At 42.4% G+C, this 21,323-nt stretch overlaps 1 protein-coding gene across 2 annotated transcripts in view; it reads right to left on the reverse strand.

Moving 5' to 3' along the window:
- ndst3 (N-deacetylase/N-sulfotransferase (heparan glucosaminyl) 3) overlaps window positions 1–20,898 on the reverse strand; it is a 36,622-nt gene extending 15,724 nt beyond the window's left edge. For both annotated transcript variants that reach the window (XM_068589267.1, XM_068589268.1), the window contains exons 1-6: window positions 20,517–20,898; window positions 17,430–18,716; window positions 8,604–8,691; window positions 7,659–7,813; window positions 6,191–6,376; window positions 984–1,112 (exon numbers count right to left, since the gene is read on the reverse strand). In XM_068589267.1, the coding sequence (XP_068445368.1) occupies window positions 984–1,112; window positions 6,191–6,376; window positions 7,659–7,813; window positions 8,604–8,691; window positions 17,430–18,422 (1,551 nt within the window). In that variant the 5' untranslated portion in view covers window positions 18,423–18,716; window positions 20,517–20,898. The remainder of the gene's footprint in view (window positions 1–983; window positions 1,113–6,190; window positions 6,377–7,658; window positions 7,814–8,603; window positions 8,692–17,429; window positions 18,717–20,516) is intronic.
- Between the last annotated feature and the right edge of the window lie 425 nt (window positions 20,899–21,323).

Genomic DNA, 21,323 nt, shown 5'->3' on the forward strand with positions numbered 1-21,323 from the left:
ACAGCAGGCAATTTGTATCATAATTACGGCAATGTTTTGAACTCCAACCAATAACCTTTTAATATAATGTACAACATGTCTGTGTCCTTAAAGGTTAAGGATAGCAGAAACGAAGAAGAAGAAGAAGAAGAAGAAGAAGAAGAAGAAGAAGAAGAAGAAGAAGAAGAAGGAGAAGGAGAAGAAGAAGAAGAAGAAGAAGAAGAAGAAGAAGAAGAAGAAGAAGATTAGGTTCTTGTGCGTAACTGCACTTGATGTTCGCTAAGTTCTGACAGCTCCCCATGTTCAGCAATCCTCTACCTGACACTTCAATACAGCCTACTTCTGGTCTATCTCTATGTATGTTTGAGCATGTGCACGGTATGAGTCAAAGGAAGTTGTTTAAACATAATTCCTGGGAATTGATACCTCTACTTTTAACTGTGTGCATGCCTGTGCTTGGAAGCACGCATGTGAACATCTTAAATGCCACCAAAACCTAATTATTTTATTTAATTCAAAGCAAAATCGAGTTGAGCTGACATACACAGCAGGGGGAAGTAAGAGGGGTAGGATGTGCGTGTGAGTGTGTGTGTGTGTGTGTGTGTGTGTGTGTGTGTGTGTGTGTGTGTGTGTGTGTGTGAATGTGTGACAGCAACTCCCCCTGTGGTGTGACCTAATTTAAAGTGGGGAGATGAACACAGCTCCACAGTAAGAAGCAACCCCTGACAGGAAAAGAGACACACGTACACACGCATGCACGCACGCGCGCGCACACACACACACACGCACACACACACACACACACACACACACTGTGGTAAAAGGTAAAAATGAAGAACAGAGAGAAAGAGAAAGTTACCTTAACAGAGTGAGCTGAAAACCCAGTTAGGCCTCTTTAAGCAGAACAGAAAGTACCGGGCCTTGCTGCTTCTCACTCTGTTTATCAGTTTGCATGTGCAAGAGTTTTGTGTGTGTTTCAATGTATGTCTTGTTTTGTGACTCACTGGGTTGAGAAGCACGGTGAGAAACAGCTCTCCTCCACGGATACTTTTGTCCAGTTCTTTGGGGCCACCAGGGTATTCCTTGTAGTAGATGGTGTGAGTAAACAAGCCACATGTCTGGCGGGGCAGCACCTACACATACGTACACATAACAAGAGGAAGTGCAAATGGACAAATAGTTTGTGAGAACAGTCAACCAAGAAAAGTATGATTAGTAAATAATTAGGTAAGTAATATATATGACAAAAAACAATAATACAGCAACAAAAGCCTGTCTTTGTGTGTTTTGCATAGTGCGAGAACCGTTCATCTTCTCTACTTTAGTCTTGGCAGGTTTCTTGCTCCGAACCCGAGAATGTGCAGTGTAGAATTTAGAGCAAACTGGACATGTGACACAATCAATATGAACAAACTTTGAATAAGCAAGCGAACAGCAGTAGCCGGGGCAGGGCATCGGGGCTCTGTGGACCGAGTTGAGCATTTTGTCCATAGCAGGCCTTTATACAGGCGCAGATTTTGGTGTGTTATGCTAGGAGCAGCTGTTGTAGCCTTGAGCCTCAACTCCCCCCACACACACACATTTTCAAACTTGTATTTATCAGGTTTGACTTAGGTCCCCCTGGAGCCACAAAAGGCATTCAACTAATTTGTTCACATATGCAGTCCCCAAGATCTGTAAACACACTTTAATGCTCCACTTTAACTGGCATAGGAAACTACCGTGATACAGTGATTTGAGATTAACCAGGAAACTAAAACAGCCTCTTTGAATGTGCTTACTCACCTATTTCAAGGCCAAAGTACAAACCAGGTACCGAGATGACTTAAAATAACTACAATAATTCAGCTAGCAGCATAAAATATGACAGCTATGTAAGGATGAAATGTACAGCTGCAGAGACAAGGTTGTCTACACGAGAAATAGGAGAAGCAGACAGCAAAGCATGTCAGGGATATTATGATGTGTTGTGTCATCCGGCATATGGTGATGTTACCTGTCGCAGTGAAGAAGCACCAGTGCTAATTCTACAGATGGTTCAAGTCACATCACAGCACTTGCAGTGGAAGAGACACTTCTTTCAAAGCTGGCATTTTAACGAAAAATAAAAAGCATGGGGGTAATTAACATAAACATTGGCTTTGCTCCATTTTGGTATCCGAGTTCCAGGACTGGTATTGTGCAGGCTGGCTCACTGACACGGCTTACCAGGACACTTAAATAGAATAGAACCATCATTAAATGTAATTAGCTCTACCTGTGTCTTTCCTGTAATGACGAGTCTGCTGTGAAAAAAGGTCGATGAGAATCAAATTAGGGTTGTCCAAAGACACACCATTTACTGCTGTGCTGGAGCAATGAGTCCCATTGACTTGTTCAGCTGAAATTATTTCACTACAGTAGTAGAGAGTATGAAATGCACGGGTGAAGTTAAGTCTTCCCAAAGCACTGCTCCTCATCCACACCTGTTTGGTATTTTGGAGACTCGTTGTTGTGCAGAGAGATGATAATGGATTACTTTTAATCCCTTCTCGAGCAGGTGCATCCTTGATCGCTTCCTCACTGTGTGTGAGTTACACACTCGTGCCTTGCTTGATGAAAACAGTGTCACATGTCACTTCTAAATCTAATAATGTTGCAATGTTGTTGTTGGACAAGGTTGTAAAAGTGACAATTGTATTGTTTCACAGCAAGGACAGGTTGGAAGGACATGTTTTGGGCTATATATTTATAAGTCTTTACAGTTTACAAGTCTCAACTGCAACATTTGCCGAAGAGGAGAAGAAGTACCCACTTAATTAGTGAGCTAAGATGAAAAAGAAGCAGAAATAATGTTCCCAACAAAATAAAAGACTAACAGAGTGCGAGCTCAAGTGTTTAACAGCAGATGAATTAATCCCCTTTTCATTAGGTCATTAAATTACTTAAAAAAAGAGAAGAGAAGAAGAAGGTCTTTATTGTGAACTCCTTGTGGAGCACTTCTCTGAGTGAAATAGAGAGTAAAGGCTGGAAGCGCAGATATTGGTTTATCTATAAAACACTGCAGTCGTTCACACTTACACACACACGAAAGAGACAGAGACATAGAGAGAAAGAGAGCGCGAGAGAGAGAGGGAGAGAGAGGGAGTGAGAGAGAGTGAGAAGCCACCAGAGCCACAGACACTCAGCACTATTTCACCAAACCAATTATCCACAGAGCTATAGCTCAAAATGATATAGTATATTTTAAAAAGAAATACGCACACACACACAAGTATGCATGTTTGTGTGAGTGCACACACACACACACACACACACGCACGCACGCACGCACGCACACACACACACACACACACACACATACACACACACACACACACACACACACACTCAGACACATCCACAGCACAATCCCATATTTCAGTCTGATTTGTTCTGATACTGTGGGTCCACTGGGTGGCTCTCAATCTGCTGACAGAGACACACAAACACCAATTTTACAGCCTTAAAACAACTTCCTGTCCTCCTCGGAGCAAACAAAGATGGAGCAAGGGGCAGAGGGTTAGGTTGGGAGTGATTTGCCAAAGTAACTTTGTCAGGCGTCTAAGATATTTTACCCGGGCAATTTATGGGAAAATTATTTTCTGTTTAAGTTCTGTTCTACATGCATGTGCATATACACACATACACACACACCACCACAAAATAATGTTTGCGTCCATAAGCTAACTGTTAAATGAATTTGATATTTTTCCAAGCCTCCCTTTGCTATTTACTCAATGCAACATACAATGTCTTGAAGTAAGAGATGGACCTCTTCACTATTTCCTATACTGCTTACCTTGCTCCTCATTCTAAACATGTACAATAATTACTACTAATTCATAAATGTTTTTCAGTGCAATTTAGGTCTTAGCATCATCTGCTTCTGATGAGGATGGGGATTGTTTTTCTAACGTGGAAAAGTCTTCAAACCAAACATATGGAGAATTCAAAATGAGAACACGCACAATTCCTGCGTTTTGACGGACATTGTTGAAGGTGAATTCAATGCATCATATACTGGACACCTCTGAGACCACCAGTGGCGGCTAATTCAAATTTATAGACCCAAGGTCCATCTTTGCTTTCTAGAGGTCATTTCATCAAATATTTTTACTCAGAGAATGAAATGACGTCTGACTGTACTGAGCAGAGTTACATGTGGTCTCTCTGCCAAACATCTGCAGCTGGCTCCAGAGCAGGGCTCAGCTTGTACATGCCCATTCTATATGTGATTATTGGCTTTCAATAATTGATCAGATTTGCACGTGTCCTTACTCTCCTATCAATGTGACTTTTGTGCTTCGGCAAAATTTCCTACATGAATTTTTTTTCCAGCCAATACAAACTATTACCTAATGTTTTATTTTAAAGACGAAGTGTCAAAAACAATGTTCGGAGAACAACTGCATCCATCAGTTGATGGTAAGCTTGAGACAAATTGTTGCTTTACGTCAGCCTCCTTCCTAAAAAAAAAACTTGTTTTGTATAAAACTAAAAGGAGATTTGATTATGTTCTGTCAGTTTGCTCCTTCTGTTTTCTGTGCAATGTATCATGCTGAATATGTAGTTTTGTTCAATAGCTTATTATCTAATTCAGTGATTCACTGATGCTTCTCAATACCGTATTGATAATGTATAATACCACATTATAGCCTGTCAGCTTGCTATTGTATTCAAAAGGACGTACGATTAAGTAGCTGTCTTTTGTCACTGTGACAAGATGTCAAGAAATAAAAGCAGACTTCGAGGACTGATTAGGAAATTGACAAAGCTGTCGGTTCAAATTGTCTGCTCAAGACCCAAATACAGCAGAACAACATGGACTGGTAATTTTGGTGTCAGATGTGATTGGTTCTTTTGTCAATAAGGTAGCTGTTACGCACACTGACAAAGAGCCTGACAGACAAGTGAAGGAGGAGGAGGAGGAGGAGGAATAGGAGGAGGAGAAGAAGGAGGAGGAGAAATAGGAGGAGGAGGAGGAGACAGAGAGAGGGACAAGGACAACTTGCTTAAGTGGAATGGGTGACAGGAGTTTTATTCTATTGCTGTCTTATACATTGGACATTATACATTATTGGAGCATGAAATGCTCTCATTAGGAGATCCTATTGTATAGATCTCCTACACCCTACACATACAAAAGTGTACAAATGCACACATAGGTACACACACACACACACACACACACGCACACACACACACACACACAGAGAGAAAAGAAACTGTTTTAGCCGCTTTGCAACGCCATTCAAATTGAATCAACACAGAGCTGTGATGAGACGAGGTCAAAGAATACATACCACACTCACCAATACATACACATATGCGTGCACACACTGGGGTTACACACCACGCAAAGCATCATTGATTTTCCGTTTAAGACCACAAGAAACAATCAGCAGACAATTTACTATTCAGCAAACACTTACTTGAGCAAAGAGACAGTAGATAAAAAAACAGCTTTTTTTTTTTTTAAAGTAAGATAAAAGAATCCGACTAGACAATGGTTCTGCACTTAAGCTTTGATTTAGAGACCCATTGTTTTAATTCTATTTGGATATGTAGATAATTTAAGACAGTAGTTTTCTGGCAAGCAAAGATACTACATACCACACTTTGAGTGTTAGGCTTTATTAATGACCTCTGTATGATCAAAGAGACGCACTGACAGGAATTCTTCAAAGATGGACTTTGTTGTGATATTCATCTTGTTTATCTGATCAACCTGACTCACCTCTTTTTGTCAGATAACACACCCGTCTGTGCTTTGTCTGCCAGGCCAACATAAGGTATGAAATGTGTCTATATACACAGCACCAGCACTGTCTTGTATGCAAGGATGACCACCAGCTGTGGAAACGTAAGCTAAACTATTACTATCAGCCATACAGCAGAAAAAAATAAGTGGAAGTGGAGAAAAATCAAAAGAAGAACAATATTAAATAACCAAAAAGATGTTTGTTGGAGAATGTATTTTAAAATGGACCTTTTGTCATTCAGCTGAACACAAAAAAATAGATCTTCAATGATGAATGCCCAGTAGTGATTAATGCCCAGTTGTGAATGTGTAAATCAATTATTATGTTTGTGCAGAAGCGCGTCAACTGATCAAAGTGCAGTTATGGAGATGCATGAGCACATTTGGAGGCCTTTTACAGACTGGTAAATAACAGTTTTGTCTCCTCACCATGATGTTGTTGTGGATGAAGCCCTTGCGGTAGCGCGCTGGTTTGAGGTGGGGGTACTCTTCAGTGCTGGTCACCTGGATGTTCCACACACGTCTCCAAGCCTTGTACAGCTGTAGGTGAACCGGGTAGACGCCTGAGTGGTGGGGGGCCACGGCGTAGCCCATGTCCACTGGGATGCTGTGCTCCTGGAAATGGATAACATGCATAAGCAGAGATAGACAGCTTTGTGAGGGTTATATACATAAACAGAAGTTATAGCGCATTTACAACTCTGACAAAGGACATGGCGGGACATAAACACACCGAGCCCAGCAGTCTGACCTTGTAGAAGAAGCGCATGGTTTGTGTTGTGTTTGTTACGACGCCGACCTTCAGGTTGAAAGTAGTTTCTGTGAGTATGTGTGTGTGTGGGAGAGTGAGGGTGGATGGTTGCTTGGTGTATCTTGCAGACTGATGGTGTTGTCCTTCGCTCTGACACACACCTACACACACTGTCATAGCTAAGCATCAGCGGTCAGGGGTTGAGGGAGTGGAGTATGTGTGTGTGTGTGTGTGTGTGTGTGTGTGTGTGTGTGTGTGTGTGTGTGTGTGTGTGTGTGCGTGTGTGTGTACAACAGAGGTGAAGGATCACACTTTATGATCAGATTCACCTTCAACAATGTACTGTATGCGTGACACGGCACTCCAGCACCAGCCGGGTCATACAAATCATTTCAACTCACTCACACACACTGACGGGAAAACAAGGGAGAACAGGCTGACAAAAGCGCTCGACCTTTATGGACGTCAGATGAAACCGGGCTCACGTGTGCCTACTGGAAAATTATTTTAGTTTGAGTGTAGAAAATGAGTACATGATGGTTATTACTTAAGCTGACAGAAAAACAAAAATGTTCCCAATACTGCCTCTTAAAAATATGTTCATTAGCAAATGTGTTCTGCAGGAAATGTAATTCTACCCTGATTATGATTTTAATCAAGATAACAAGACAAATGTATAATGTACTATGTAAAACACTCCCTGTCCATGTTGTTCATGTCCTACAGTATTGGCTTGTAGAAACTAAAACACATAGTAAACTTAAGAACATGTAATGCACAGGGTATGAAATCTGGTTTACAGTGTGGGCATCCTGTGGTATAGGATGTCACCCGGGATGGAAACATTGTAACAAATGAATGTAAACAAGGCAGCAATTATGCTGGTTTCCTGTAAATAATGTAGTGTATGTCACAAAGAGTGTAGTTATTGTTGTGAGCACAATTCCAGCACTTTGACCTGCAAACATAATGTCTGCAATCTGCAGTGAAAATAAACATAACAATTACTAACATCCTTCAAGAAAAATGCAATCATGGGACACAAGCATGATTAAAAGGACACACAAGGAGAAGAATGCAACATTGGAATAAACAGCTGCATGAAATGTATGTGTGCGTGCGTGCATGTGTGTGCATCCATCTTACCAGAGCAAACTCCTTGTTGAGGACCATCTGCTCCAGCAGTGAGGACTCGTTGTGGAAGAGGTGAGGCTGCATGTGGCTCCACATGTGGGGGAACCACCAGAACTCATCCACATACTTCAATAGTAAATCATCTCCTTCGTCCTCTTCCACCGTGCCTGCACACACACACGATAAAACATTGTACAAGGACAAAAGGACAAGGAATAAGATGTAAAAATACACGTTTCATGCTGGTCCCGAGCACATAAAAAATTGTCGCTTGGTCGTCTAAAGGTTGTGTTACTAAATAAGGTGACGGTCTGATACAATGGTGATAAAAAAACAACAAGCATAGCAATAATAGACGTTATAGCAATATGCTCTACTTGGCATCAGATATCTTCAAATTATAATTATGTTCAGTTCCACCTCTATTTTTCATTTCCAGCGTATCCTACCCCTTTGTTCCCTTGCTGCAGATTTAGACACTTAACTAGAAAATCCATAAAATCTGTCCTTGGAAACCCAACAGAGATTAGAATGCACAACAGTATGTCAGCACATCACACATACAATATGATATGAGGACAAACACATGTTTTAATGGTGAATAGAAAAACATAGCTCTACAAGCAATTTTATTAATTAGTTTGAACCTCATACTTGATTATTAAACTCAACGTTTAGCCATGACGTCTGAAACAAAGATGAAGGTCAAAAGTAAAAGAACTTGAAATAAAGTGAAAGCAAAAACAAAAACAGCTTTTTACATAAAACTACTGCAAGTTTGAGAGACATAGATGGATCGCTCCTACCAGAGGAAAACAATTTAACCACTCATTTTGACAATAAAAAATCCGCCGATAAAAAACATTTTTGCAAAGACATTACAGTCATATTTCTTAGAGTCAGTACGCGTGGCACTGGTGTGTATGTTGGGATGGGCAGCGGATAAACAGAACTCACCTGTGTGGTAGAACTTCCCAGAGAAGCCCAGGTTGAAGGTAAAGTTGGAGATCTGAGAACGCAACTGTTTCTGAGTATCAAGGAGAGCCTGGAGACAGAGAGAGAAATATGTAAATACATTAAATGGATATTAGAGACAGAATCACATTCAAGTCAACTGACTACAGTACATCAGGTTTATCCATTCTGGCCTATGATAGTCACCAACATACAGCGTGCTTTTTTGTGTACTGGTATGTGTACTTAGTGTCCTTAAAGTTACCAAAGTCTCTGGTTTCAATACTTGAATCAGGAATGTCTCCACTTATTTAATGACTTCATTAGTTTACTGGCCTTTAAACAAAGACTTTGTAATGAGTGTTAACTAAAGAGAGTTGCACATTCACGCACACAGTCACACACACCGACAGTAATGCGAGTTAATGAAGGTCAGTGCATTAGTAGCCTCTGGAGGGTGGACTAATAACCCCCGCACACACTCCTCCCCACACATTATTCTTTCCATCCATCCCCAACACTACCAAGTGAAACCCTGCACCCCCTCTCTCCTCTCTCTCTCCCTCTCTTCCTCCCTCCTTCTCTCTCTCTCTCTCTCTCTCCCTCTCTCACTCCTCTGCTGCTGCCTCTTTTTCTGATTCTGATTCTCCCTCTATTCTTCCATCTCTCCGCTTCTGAGAACCTGCAGTCGCCTCTCTGCCCCCCTTCCCCATTTGTCTTCCACCCTCCTCCACCCACCCTTCTCTGAACCTGCGTCTCTCTCTCTCTCTCTCTCTCTCTCTCGCTCCGTGAAAATGTCACATTCTCAGGAGACGGGGCTGTTCTAATTTGAAAGGAAGGCTGGAGCGGCATGGAGGAAAGATCGCTCTAGCTCCCTTTCTATAACGCTCTCTCCTCCCCTTGCTCTTTCTCTTGCACTCTCCCACCCTGTCTTCTTGCTATCGTTGCACTTCTCGCCGTTTGCTCTCTTCCACAAATAGTTTGTTTATTTATGAAACTCTAATAATTCCCTGTACAGTTCAGTCTGCTGGGTCTTTCTGTTGGGCTACACGCCACATCTCTATTACCGATCTTTGTCATGCTGCATTTAATCGATCCCCAGGAACACTGCTTGATTTAAGAGACCTGAGCTGCTGATGTCAGAGCAAGGTATTGGTTCCAGGCAGTCTCTCTGTGTCTCTTTTCAGCCAATCTCTCTGTCTGTGTGTGTGTGTGTGTGTGTGTGTGTGTGTGTGTGTGTGTGTGTGTGTGTGTGTGTGTGTGTGTGTGTGTGTGCGTGCACACCACAAACTAACAAATATACAAACACATGCACACAGTGTCTTCATTAGCTCTAATCTAATGGTGTTGAAGAAGGCCCGGTGCTGACAGATGTGCACAGCTCACTAATTTGATCCCCCGTCTCCTCTGTTGAGACATCCTCTATATCTTACCAGCACACACACACACACACACACACACACACACACACACGCACACACACACACACACACACACACACACACACACACACACACACACACACACACACACACACACACACACATAAATACAAAGACATAACAATTAAATTATGTTTGTTGCTGAATGCTTTGCATTGTAACTTAATATACATCCCTGATGCACTTGGTCGAAATGCATTATTAACGAGTGCTAGTATCTGTGAGAGTCGGCGTAGGTGTGTGTCCAAGTATGCCGCATATTTTTAAACAATTAATTTGTATTTTGCTTCCTTACATCCATAGCAGAAGACAGAAAAGACCAGTTTTAGTGACGTGTCAGTAAGACTCAGAGATACCGATCTTGTGAAGTGACAGTGAACATTATTTATTTATTAGAAAAGTTCTGTTTTTATTGTGCAGTAAAGCCATTGTGAGCAAAGAAACATTTATATGCCTTTTTCTTTTTTCAAAATCCAGCAAACCAGAAAGCAAACTTTAAAAAGGGGGTAATGTGAACTTAGCCAGTTCTGGCTTCAAGGACGTTGTTCAGCAGCCAATTCTTAAATCTCAAAGACACAAACAAGGAGAGTTTCAAAAACTAAAAAAAACCTCCAGAACTCAACAGAAACTCTTTGTTCTCAAGCGCAACACTGATTATGAAACATTCCCAGACAACACATTGCTCACGGTGATGGGTCAGCCGTCACAAACAAGTTTCAGGTCTCTACAAAGTGGTTTTCAAACCATTCAAAAGGTGTGTAGTGTAGTGTGCTACATGTAGTACATAATCCTTACAGGTACCTCCTGCAATACATCCATGGCATTGCACTCCAGTGTCTGTGTGAAAAGTGGAAGAAACTCTTTTGCAAAGAAAAAGTAAAATAAGAGCAAAGAGAGAGATTCCACACATCTGGCCAATCACTGTGTGAAGTGGGTTTGAGTTGTCAGACAGATGTGGTGGGTTCCTGAAGCTTTTCAACCATCTCACGGGCACGTCTGTAAAGGCCCTTCAACAGCGAGTGTACTTGCAGCTCAAGGGCCTTTGTGATTTCAATAGCATTTCATTTGGGCAAATCAGTGTGTGTGTGTGTGTGTGTGTGTGTGTGTGTGTGTGTGTGTTTGTGTGTGTGTGTGTTCTATCCAGAGGTTCCCAGACAACGAGAAAGAGAGCACATAAATTATCGGCAAAATAATTCGTAGCACAAACATATCAAAATACCATAACCACAACAATAGTAATGCAATAGCTTGTTAACACCAGAGTCAGTTTCTCAAAAACCTTATTTTCAAGAATAAATACGCAACGGGTGCACTGTTATTGATCATCATGAGGAAGCAGAACTGCTGATGCAAACTATGCCCAACAATAAGTAGGATTGCACTTCTTGGACCAAATCCCTCGCACTGAGCATATGACAAAACCCTACCTCTAGCTCCGAGTGACAATTAAGTCCCCTCCTGTTGTTTTTCTGAGGGTAACTGCAGCAGATCTGGGAGAATGAAGGGATCTGAGCAATATGGAGCCAATCTATCCACTGGGTGCTGAGCTCAAAGCTGGACATGGTTTTAAAATGAGCCATAAGAGATACTTTATAAGAAAGAAGTGGGGATTTAGATTAGCAGGAGGTGGTACCGGTAGCATGAGAGAGATCTTGACAATCCGAGTGATGAAGGTAAACACACAAATGGATTAGCGGTTAGCGATAGCCCTCATTTCTGTGCCCAATCCCACAGCTGCCTCACACTGCTATAGTGTCAGAAGTAATGCCAGTTTGTTTCTGTGTACGTGAGAGCGACAGTGGGTGTGTGTGAGTGTGTTTGTGTGTTCTTGTATGTGTGTGTGGTAAGCACTAGAAGAAGTGCCAGCTAGATGTTGGGGTTCAAACAGATGGGCGACAGGCATCTGGACAGCTGGCATTCACTGCCTTTCACAAACCCTTTACACCAACCACCTCCCCACCATATCCCCATTCTGTCATTCTCGCCTTTGCACCATTTCTTCTCTTTTCTTTTCACAACCGTAAGCTCGGCTGGGAGATCTAAAAAAACAAAAGCAATTATAAATCTTTGTGAGTGGGATTTTATGCGCAAACAGGTTTGAAGGCGTGATGAGAGGAACAAGAAAATTAAGGGGTTTCATTTTTGTGCAGAAGGTGAAAGTTCTTTATTCATATACATGAATGCAGTGTGTCGTGTGTGTGTGTGTGTGTGTGTGTGTGTGTGTGTAGGTGTGCGTATCTGTGCATGTAATGTGAACACCAGACCAGCAAATTTAACTGGGTCAGGCATCTCTATTTGATGAGCAGGGAGAGTACTTTACCAGTTAATGCCAGTCTTCCTTTTGCTTACTCTTCTCCTCTCTGTCTCACTTTCAGTCTTGCTTGTCAGATTTAAGTCAGTGTAGCTTTTCATATGGCAGAATTTAACAAAACCATCTACTCCCTTGCATTTACAGATCCAAGGTACTTGAGATTGCTTTGGCATCGCTTTGCTTACATTAAATTCTACTTGGCAGACCATTTAAGGATTTTGAGTTTCAGTGTTTGTTATGACTGCAAAACCTGCCTCATTTTGTGGAAGAAAATGCGTGGCCCACTGCCACATCATCAGAGTTAATTCGAGTATAATTAAGAGAACTGACAAAAGAAGATTTCCTTAAACAAAAAATGTTATTAAGATGCTTGCTTTAGAGTATCCATCACAATGACACTGCCATGTCCTTTTCTGTGCTGTATGTTTAAAAAATGATAACCGTGTAACAGCCCTTTTTTTTTCTTTCTTATGGTAATTGTAAAACTTGTCCTTCCCTGCAGGGCTGACTGTGATCAGATTCATTGTACTAGTTCAGATCAGGGGGGCGAATGAAAGCAGATGTCAGGACGCATCATGCTGGAAGCAATATTCTGTTCCTTTCTGCCGCCTTATATGTCATCTTCTTTTCTCTCTTTCCCACCTGCAACTTTGTCACTTTAAAAGCCATTAATACCTACCACCTAAGATCCCCTATCAGGGATGCCAATCTTTGTCAAGTGCTAATGAATGAGGTTGCGTGACAAAATAATACATATATATATATATATATATATATATATATATATATATATATATATATATATATATATATATATGCCAATCTTTGTCAAGTGCTAATGAATGAGGTTGCGTGACAAAATAATACATATATATATATATATATATATATATATATATATATATATATATATATATATATATATATATATATATATATATACGCCTCATGGAACAAAACATTCTCCTTTTCTCCATTACCTTGTCTGCTTCCAGTCGTTTACATCTCTTCTCCAATGTTTGTCTTTTATTAATTACTTGGCAAAGTAATGGTTGAATATGGAATAAGCTTGATTCCACTGCCTTCAGTGGCATCATACTTAATTAGTCTAAAAACTAACTAGTAGGACTGCACAATAAATTACACTGTTATGTTAAAAACCTTAATTAAATTTTGAATATTGCCCATTTTGTGAAATTCCCTTTTTTTATGCTAGATTTTTTGCAGGATTAACGTGATCAAGACAAAATGAAAAAACACTTTACCCTTGACACTCTTCATTCCAAACTTCCGTTCTCCTGAGTCTTACAATCCTCAGTGCAATGCAATAATTGTAAAATAACAACCTCGTAGCGAGAAAAGATGTTAAAACAGGTTTCCCATTCAGTCCCAATGGAAACATGGCACTTCATGGGTCATTAGGCCACATGAAAGTAGTAATTATTTGACTTGCAAAATCAAACCAAGTCATGATACTGCAGCAACTGCCCCACTGTGCCTTTGGAAATGTAGGCTTTAAATGTATTTAGCCAATGTTTCCTTTTTGGGAGTACAAGAGATTGCAGCAACATAAAATCTGCAAAATACAAGGGAGTTCTTCAACAAAATAACAGTCCATCTAATGTGAACCCACTCAAATATGAGAATAGTTTTTGCACAGAGCAAAGCTCCACAGAAATGTTCTGAGTAACAGGTAAATGTGCAAATCACTGAGCGACAACCTTTGTTTAGATACATAGAAAATGCTAAATATATTTAGTTCAAGTAAATGCAACTCAAGAGCATGCATGTCTTGTACAGTATGTGTGTTCACATGTGGGTATCCCCTCAACTGAGATGACACCACTACAGAAGGAGTGTGGAGGGAAAGAGTGAGAACGAGTTGAGAGGGAGGTTTAGGGAGGAATACAAATAGGCTGGAGATGGTAATCAATGATTTGGTCAACGGAGGGCGTGAGGAAGGTGAGTGGAGGAGGAGGAGGAGGAAGGGGAGGAAGGAGGAGGTGATGAAGCGGGATCTGAAGATGAGAACCGGACACCTCCCTAACGACCAGAGAAGAAGGGGAAATCTGCAGACATGAATTTAAAAAAACACAAGCCCCGGCACGCGCAAATCATTGATGGGAGTTTTTGACTGGCATCATCCCTCATTTTGAGAAATGTCATCCGTGAGGTGCCTCACTGTGAATCATTTTAATAGAGGGAATACAGCCGCGTGTGTGTGAGTGTGTGCGTGCAGACAGGATGGGGTGTAGGTATTGTTTGTCACCAGATGAACTCGTGGGGTGAGACTAATGAAGAGTGCAGAGAGAAGGAGGGAGGCATTTTAATTGGCCTTTCTCTCTCCGCCTCTCTGTCTCACTCCAGGAGAGACAGGAGATTGAATGTTGGCTTTACAGAGGTAAGAGGGGATTTCTAACATTGGCACTGCCGACGTCTTGTCCTACTAATTGGTCAATAACACATCCTGTTACACACTTTGATGCAGTGTTAGACATACACTGTTTTTTGAAGCACCAGGAATGAGCGATGATTTACATCTTCACATAATTTGTGAGTCTTTACAAAGGATATGTTCGGGCTGTGGTGTCTTGTAACTGATGTTTGCTTTTTTTTACAAGACATTTTTCTTGTAGTTTTAGAATATTTAGATTGCTTTTAGATGTCTTGATAAAGTAAGGATGAAACCACAAAAGACTGCTCTTTCTTGGATGTTGATTTTTGGAATACACCCGTTTGGTAATGTCATCGTGGCCCTCAGTCAGTCTATACTGACCCACATTTAACCGAAGACCGATTTTACACAACCTCAACTTAACTTGGTGCAAACGTCTTGCTTTCATGATTAAATAATTCCTTGGATTCCGCATGCATTAATCATTTCTAATAAAATGAAGAAACCTCTTTTTATCTGTCACCTTCACCCGAAGCTAGATGTGTATTTGACTCTTGCTCATCCAATATGAGTCATCCGTTAACAGCTTTTCAATGACACTAAAGGGAAAGAGTTCCATTTAAGGGCGATTATGAAAACTGATCAACAGAATTTACTAATCAAACAATCCCTGCCGCACGACAAAGATAAAAGACATTTAGACAACAGTGAGTTACGTTAGTTGATGCAAATAATTATGAATCTACAAGATTTACAGACTTGTCATTGTAAATAAGCCTTGTTCAAACAGTGATCTGACAACTCTACCTGGGGGCTGCTACAAATCACCATATCCCTGCTCACCTCCTCTGCTTCCCCATTTCCCTTTAGCATTTTGTTTCTCTGAAATTAGCTGCTAGCTCTTTCCCTAGGTGCCATACCTCCCCCTCCCTCCCTTCCTGCCTCCAACTCTGTTTCCTCTTTTTCCCTCCAGTCTTTCTCGCTGTGATTGCATCAAGAAGAGAAAGGAGAAATGTGGAAGGAGTGAGAGTGTTTCAAATGACATCACTGTCTCTTATATGCCTCTCTCTCTCTCTCTCTCTCTCTCTCTCTTTCTCTCTCTCTCTCTCTCTCTCTCTCTCTCTCTCTCTCTCTCTCTCTCTCTCTCTCTCTCTCTCTCTCTCTCTTTCTCTCTCTCTCTCTCTCTCTCTCTCCACCTCCTTCTCCCTTCTTCCGCCATCCCCATCTCCCTGTCCTTCTGTTAAAGCACTGGTTCATCCTCATGTATATTTATGCTACAAAGCTGAAGAGTCAGGCAGACTTAAAATGAAAACTCCAACTAGAGAGCACTTGTGTGCTCATTTTGTGAACATGTGTGTGTGTGTGTGTGTGTGTGTGTGTGTGTGTGTGTGTGTGTGTGTGTGTGTGTGTGTGTGTGTCTGTGAATATGCATTCTTTTATCCTTTTTGGATTCAAGCATCTTTTTTATATTCAAAGGTGGAATTCCTCCCCACTTCACCACCCACTGGCCCCCAGTTTTCTCTGCCTCGCATTCCTCTCATCTTCTTCCCAAGTTTCAGCCATGGACAAGTGGCTCGTCTCTTTTTTATTTCAATGCCTGACGGGACAGGTGTCAACCATTGACGGGGAGTGACATTCTAATCTAAAGTAGTGATTCAGAAAATAGCCGCACACGCACACAGACACACACAAACATACAAACACATACACACACACACACACACACACACACACACGTAGACACACAGAGTTCCTTGTCAGGTACATTGGGCGGACAGGATTAGCTCATGCACATCAGCCCAGAACAGCATAAATCTCACCTGTCTGAAAGTCCCATGCACACAGACTCCCACACGTGAAAACCCACATAACACAATTTGAGGAGAGAGGACACAAAATGCAAATGTATTTTGCAGAAGTGTTTTATCCGCACTCCAGCAAACCTGAAGTTTGATTGCCATGATTTGGAAATCTATTATACATTTTAATTCCAACTAAAATTACGGTATAAATGAATGTGAATGTATGTATATTAAATAATTTGAAGAGATGCACGTCTGAGTATGTATGTCTATGCATTTGTGTGTATGTGTGTGTGTGTGTGTTTGCTCATGCAAGCGTGTGTGTTGAAACAATAGCTGTCTTGAGAGGCGGGCTGCATGGCTGACTCTCCTTTAGTTTCCCTAAGAGGAGGAACGTGGGAAAAGAGGAATAAGTGCCATTCATCTTTTCACGGGTTCATTCACTACCTCGCTTTCTCTCTTTCACTTCACGTCTTTGTTCCCCTAAATGGCCTCTTTACTTCTGGCTAAACCTCCATTTGAGATAAATAGCCTTTCGCTGTACCCCAACACATACACACAGACACACACAGACACACACACACGCACACACACACACACAAGCTTTCACAAATACCCTCTCGATGCAGCCGGACCCAAGCTAAAATCCTCAAAAATACGCTCCAGGTAAAATGTTTTGCTGAGGTGTCTGCAGACTTACACAGCAATACGTCACCATTAGTTATTTTTACCAATAGACCGCCATCAATTTCTGTTTTTAAGGGTTATAGCGGAAGGAAAAATGTAATCCAACATCACTGACCCCGCAATAATTAATTTTCTTTATTGCACTCTATCTGGCTCCAATGCACATTATCACACACCCATCACCCCCAATACCTTCACATCCTTGGCGTTCATACGTGTTCCTTCCTTTCCCACGAAAATGTCGTCTATATCCACCAGTATGTGCCGGTCCAGACCCAAAGTAAGCTTCCTGTTTGTGAGGTAGGAGATGGCATCCACCAGGATGAGTCTGTGGAGCCAGTAGCCTAGTCCCTGGCCAAATAATACTCTCCTCACTCCGTCATAGAGTCCCATGTCCTGCACCACAGTGGCTTGGAGGCCCAAACTGAAGCCAGGCCCTGGATTATCGCCACTACCTGCCCCTGCTCCCTCTTTGGCCCGTGCATGCAGAACAGCCTGGTAGGTGGAGTGATTGGAGGAGAACGAGGTCCAGTCGTCCCCAGGTAAAGCCCCTTGATCTGTGCCGGGCTTGGTCAGGTGGAGGAGAGGTGAACTAGACACCACACAGCAGTCCCAAAGTGCCTGGTTGGTCCGAAGGACCACTGGGAGACCTCTGAATTTGAGAAGAGGTGGGGAGTTCTCGGTGGAGCGGTAGAAACCTATGATGCCCACTCTGTACTCAGTACAGTATTGATGCAACAGCTGCCTGTTCCATGTGTCTGCATGTGCATACTTTAATAGATTTTCATAAATGATGAGTGAATATCGGCCACGACCTTTCTCTGTCAGCGGAGGAAGGTCGCCCTTCCCTGAGGCAATCTCCATGCGGAACTGGAAGTGTGCTGACTCCAATATAGCCACAATGTCCTGACCCAGCTGGGAGTACTGGGATTCCACAAGCACCAGCACTACTGGGTCAGTGTGGATATGTGTGTGAGGAGGGTTAGGGGGGTACGGGTATGGAAGTTCATGGTACGAGGAGAGTGGCTGGGAGCAGGCAGGTTCGGGGGATTGTCCAAGCTGCATGGAAGGGGAGGAGTTCGTAAACAGAAAGTAAGCAGAGAGGAGGAGGGAGAGGAGACAGCAGGAGGCCAGCAGGAGCAGGAGCCGACGCAAGTGGCGACGGAATCGCACGGCCACCGTCATCGCAAAGTGGAGCTGTAGTGCGTCAAAGGGGGAGATGTCTTTTTTAGTGAGCTGGAGCCTAGAGAGTGCGAGCACGAGTTTGGGGGTTTAAGGAGCCCAAGAGATTGTCTGTGTGCACGAAAAAAGGAGCAAAGCCACTCAGGGGTGTGTCATGTCACCATGGCAGGTGGAGAAAAGAGCTGTGCCGGATGTTGGAGAACAAAGGTCTTCATTGAGGAAATGCAGTGAAGGTACTCTCCTTCCAATCCTCACGGAGGAATCACAGGCAAAGACGGAGGGAGTGATGATTAATGCCTGCCGAAAACAGGGACAAGGAGAAAAGAAGAAAGAGTGAATTTGTTGGGCAAGGTTGAATAGTATGCATTAGTTCTCTGTGAACGTGCTCGCGGGGTGTGTGTGTACCTAGGTTTTGCCACTCTAGGGAATGTGAAGGCACAGCTGGTAACTACAGAGCTGATTGAACAACAACTTGTATCCTTAGGGCTTATACAACCTCTGGCGCACACAAAGTGACATCACATTTAAAAGCATGAACACAAGACAAAAGTCAATCCCCTCAAATAAACAACAGCTGGTTGTGTGTTAATGTGGCAGTGTGGAGAGGTGGATGGGAGCTCAACTAATCAGTCCCATAACGCTCTACAGAGAATTCCTATAATTGCACAAAACTCGGTGCACTTCTGTCCTATTTCTGAACCTAATCATCTGAAATACCACAAAATTAGAGTTGGAATCCTTTTGCCATGAGCACTAATCTAGGGGGAGCCCATGACAGTACAGAGGAAATGGAGAGCAGGAGAAAAGTGCACGAATAAGAGAGACAGAGCAGAGAGGAACAAAATGCAATGAATTATAGAAAGAGACAAAAAAGACCAGGATTAGCATCTTAATGTATGTGCCCGGAGCCAGGGAGAAGAAAAGATCCCACAGCATCTCTTTCTCTCTCTTTTCCATCCTCGCCTCACTCTCCCCCTCTCTCTATCTGTCTACACCCCCTCTGTCTCTCCTTCTGTCTGTTTGAATATCAATAGTCTTCCCTCACGTTCCCCAGCCTTCTCTCCTTGTTCCTTGCCTTCAGATAACAAATGTAAAGAAAAGGTCGTAGAGGAGGGACAGCTATATTCCTTAAATATGAAAGGCGAAAAATAACTCTTCGTATTTTCCTTTATAGCCAACACAGAGGAGTAATTCATCATTTTTTGTTAGATAAATTGTGTGTCCTTTTAATTGTTACTTGAATGACTACAGTAATTATCTTAAATAGCTTCTGTGGTGTTTTTAATCCCACATGTGTGGGAAAAATTGTCTCTTGGGGTCTAACAAGAAAAATAGGGTGCACTTACTCATTCTTAGGTAAAAACAATGTTTTACCCTTTAAAATGAAGAAGAGCATACAGGAGTGTGTCAACTATAGGTGGGTGCTCGTTTAACTTGTCACTGGAGGTATGCATGTGTCTTACTATAGGGCCCACAGGAGGGCGCTGGAATTGGATTAACAGATGAGAGTTCACGTGGAAGTTTTCCTCTTGTCATTTTAACAACTACAATATTCTAAAGTATTCTAAATTGTGCGATATGAATAAAAGCTTAACATAAACTTCCTCGGCCTACCACTCATCTTGGTGCATTTTGTTAAACGGCTCATGGAGAAAATAAAAAGTTTGGGACCATTTTCAAAATGATCATTTCAATTCAAAATCAAATTATACTGAACTTAAAAATGAACGTTGTCTTTAATAATATAAAATAATAATGATAATAATAATACTATGAATGCAATATTTGTTTAAAGCAACGAGAAAATCATCCAACGATAATTCAATTAAATTCACAGTGACTCTAGGGGTCGTGGTGTTAAGTTTAGTTAAAAAACAAAACAATGGAGGAACAAACAACCCAGTCTAATATTCTGTTTGTGCGTTTAAATCTCGAACAAAAAAAGAAAGCAACCCACAAAGGGCTTTGTAAATATTCCTGCTTAACAGCAGGCTGAAAGATTAACTCGAACTAACAGCAGATAATTCCAGAGAGTTTCCATCCCGCTTTGTGACGGAGAAGTTTATGTTAAGACCGAGCACCGACTCGCCCACTTACCTCCGACCGATGCTGAGGCGCTGCCGTGGGGGAGGAGATGCGTGAGGGGATTGCGGGGCTGCTGCGGCTGGGTCCGGGGCTCCGGTCTTGGCGGCGAACCACTCCCGTGTGTTTTGGATGCTCGAGCGATGTGCCATCTCTCGCTCTCTCTTTCTCTCTCACTCTCTCACACTCTCTACCCTCCACTAGAGCAGCAGATGCGGGCAGCCGGAATGATCGGCTCTCCTCCCCCCTGTCATCCTTCTTCTCCTTCTCTCGTCTCCCCCGCTGTCTTTTCCTCTCTCGCGCTCCGCTCACTTCTCTCTTTAATCTCCGCTCTCTAAAGGTGGAGATCAGCCGGCGAGAGTAGACGGAGGAGCCCCGATATCAGCCAACCCGTCAACGACTGACTGCCGTGCGTAAATGCTCTGCTTTAAGCGCGCCTACACAAGCAGAAACTGCGGAGGGAGGGAGAGAGAGAGAGCGAGAAAGACAGAAGGGGTGGGGGAGTGTGTATGAGTGTGTGTGTGGGGGGGAGAAGGGGATGGGGCTTGGTTTGATTGACACAAACAGCCGTTTTCTCGGGCATCAGCGATCACCGGCCCCGGTAAAAGCTCACGGCCCGTTAGTTGGATTTTGTCGGATGAGGGATGTCACGCGCGGATACTCACCGGTGCAAGTTAATGGCACGTCTTGCTGATTCTCTCTTCGCTCCTTGCACAAGTTGTAGTACTCAAGGATAAAAGGAAAGAGACGGAAGGGGAACACTTAGACTTCAGCGGGTGCAAAATGCGTTTTCAACATACTTAGGAATGGTAACAACCATGG

Source organism: Clinocottus analis, unplaced genomic scaffold (assembly GCF_023055335.1).
Source record: "Clinocottus analis isolate CAN_PGR_092001 unplaced genomic scaffold, fCliAna1.0.p SCAF_22, whole genome shotgun sequence".
NCBI lineage: Eukaryota > Metazoa > Chordata > Actinopteri > Perciformes > Cottidae > Clinocottus > Clinocottus analis.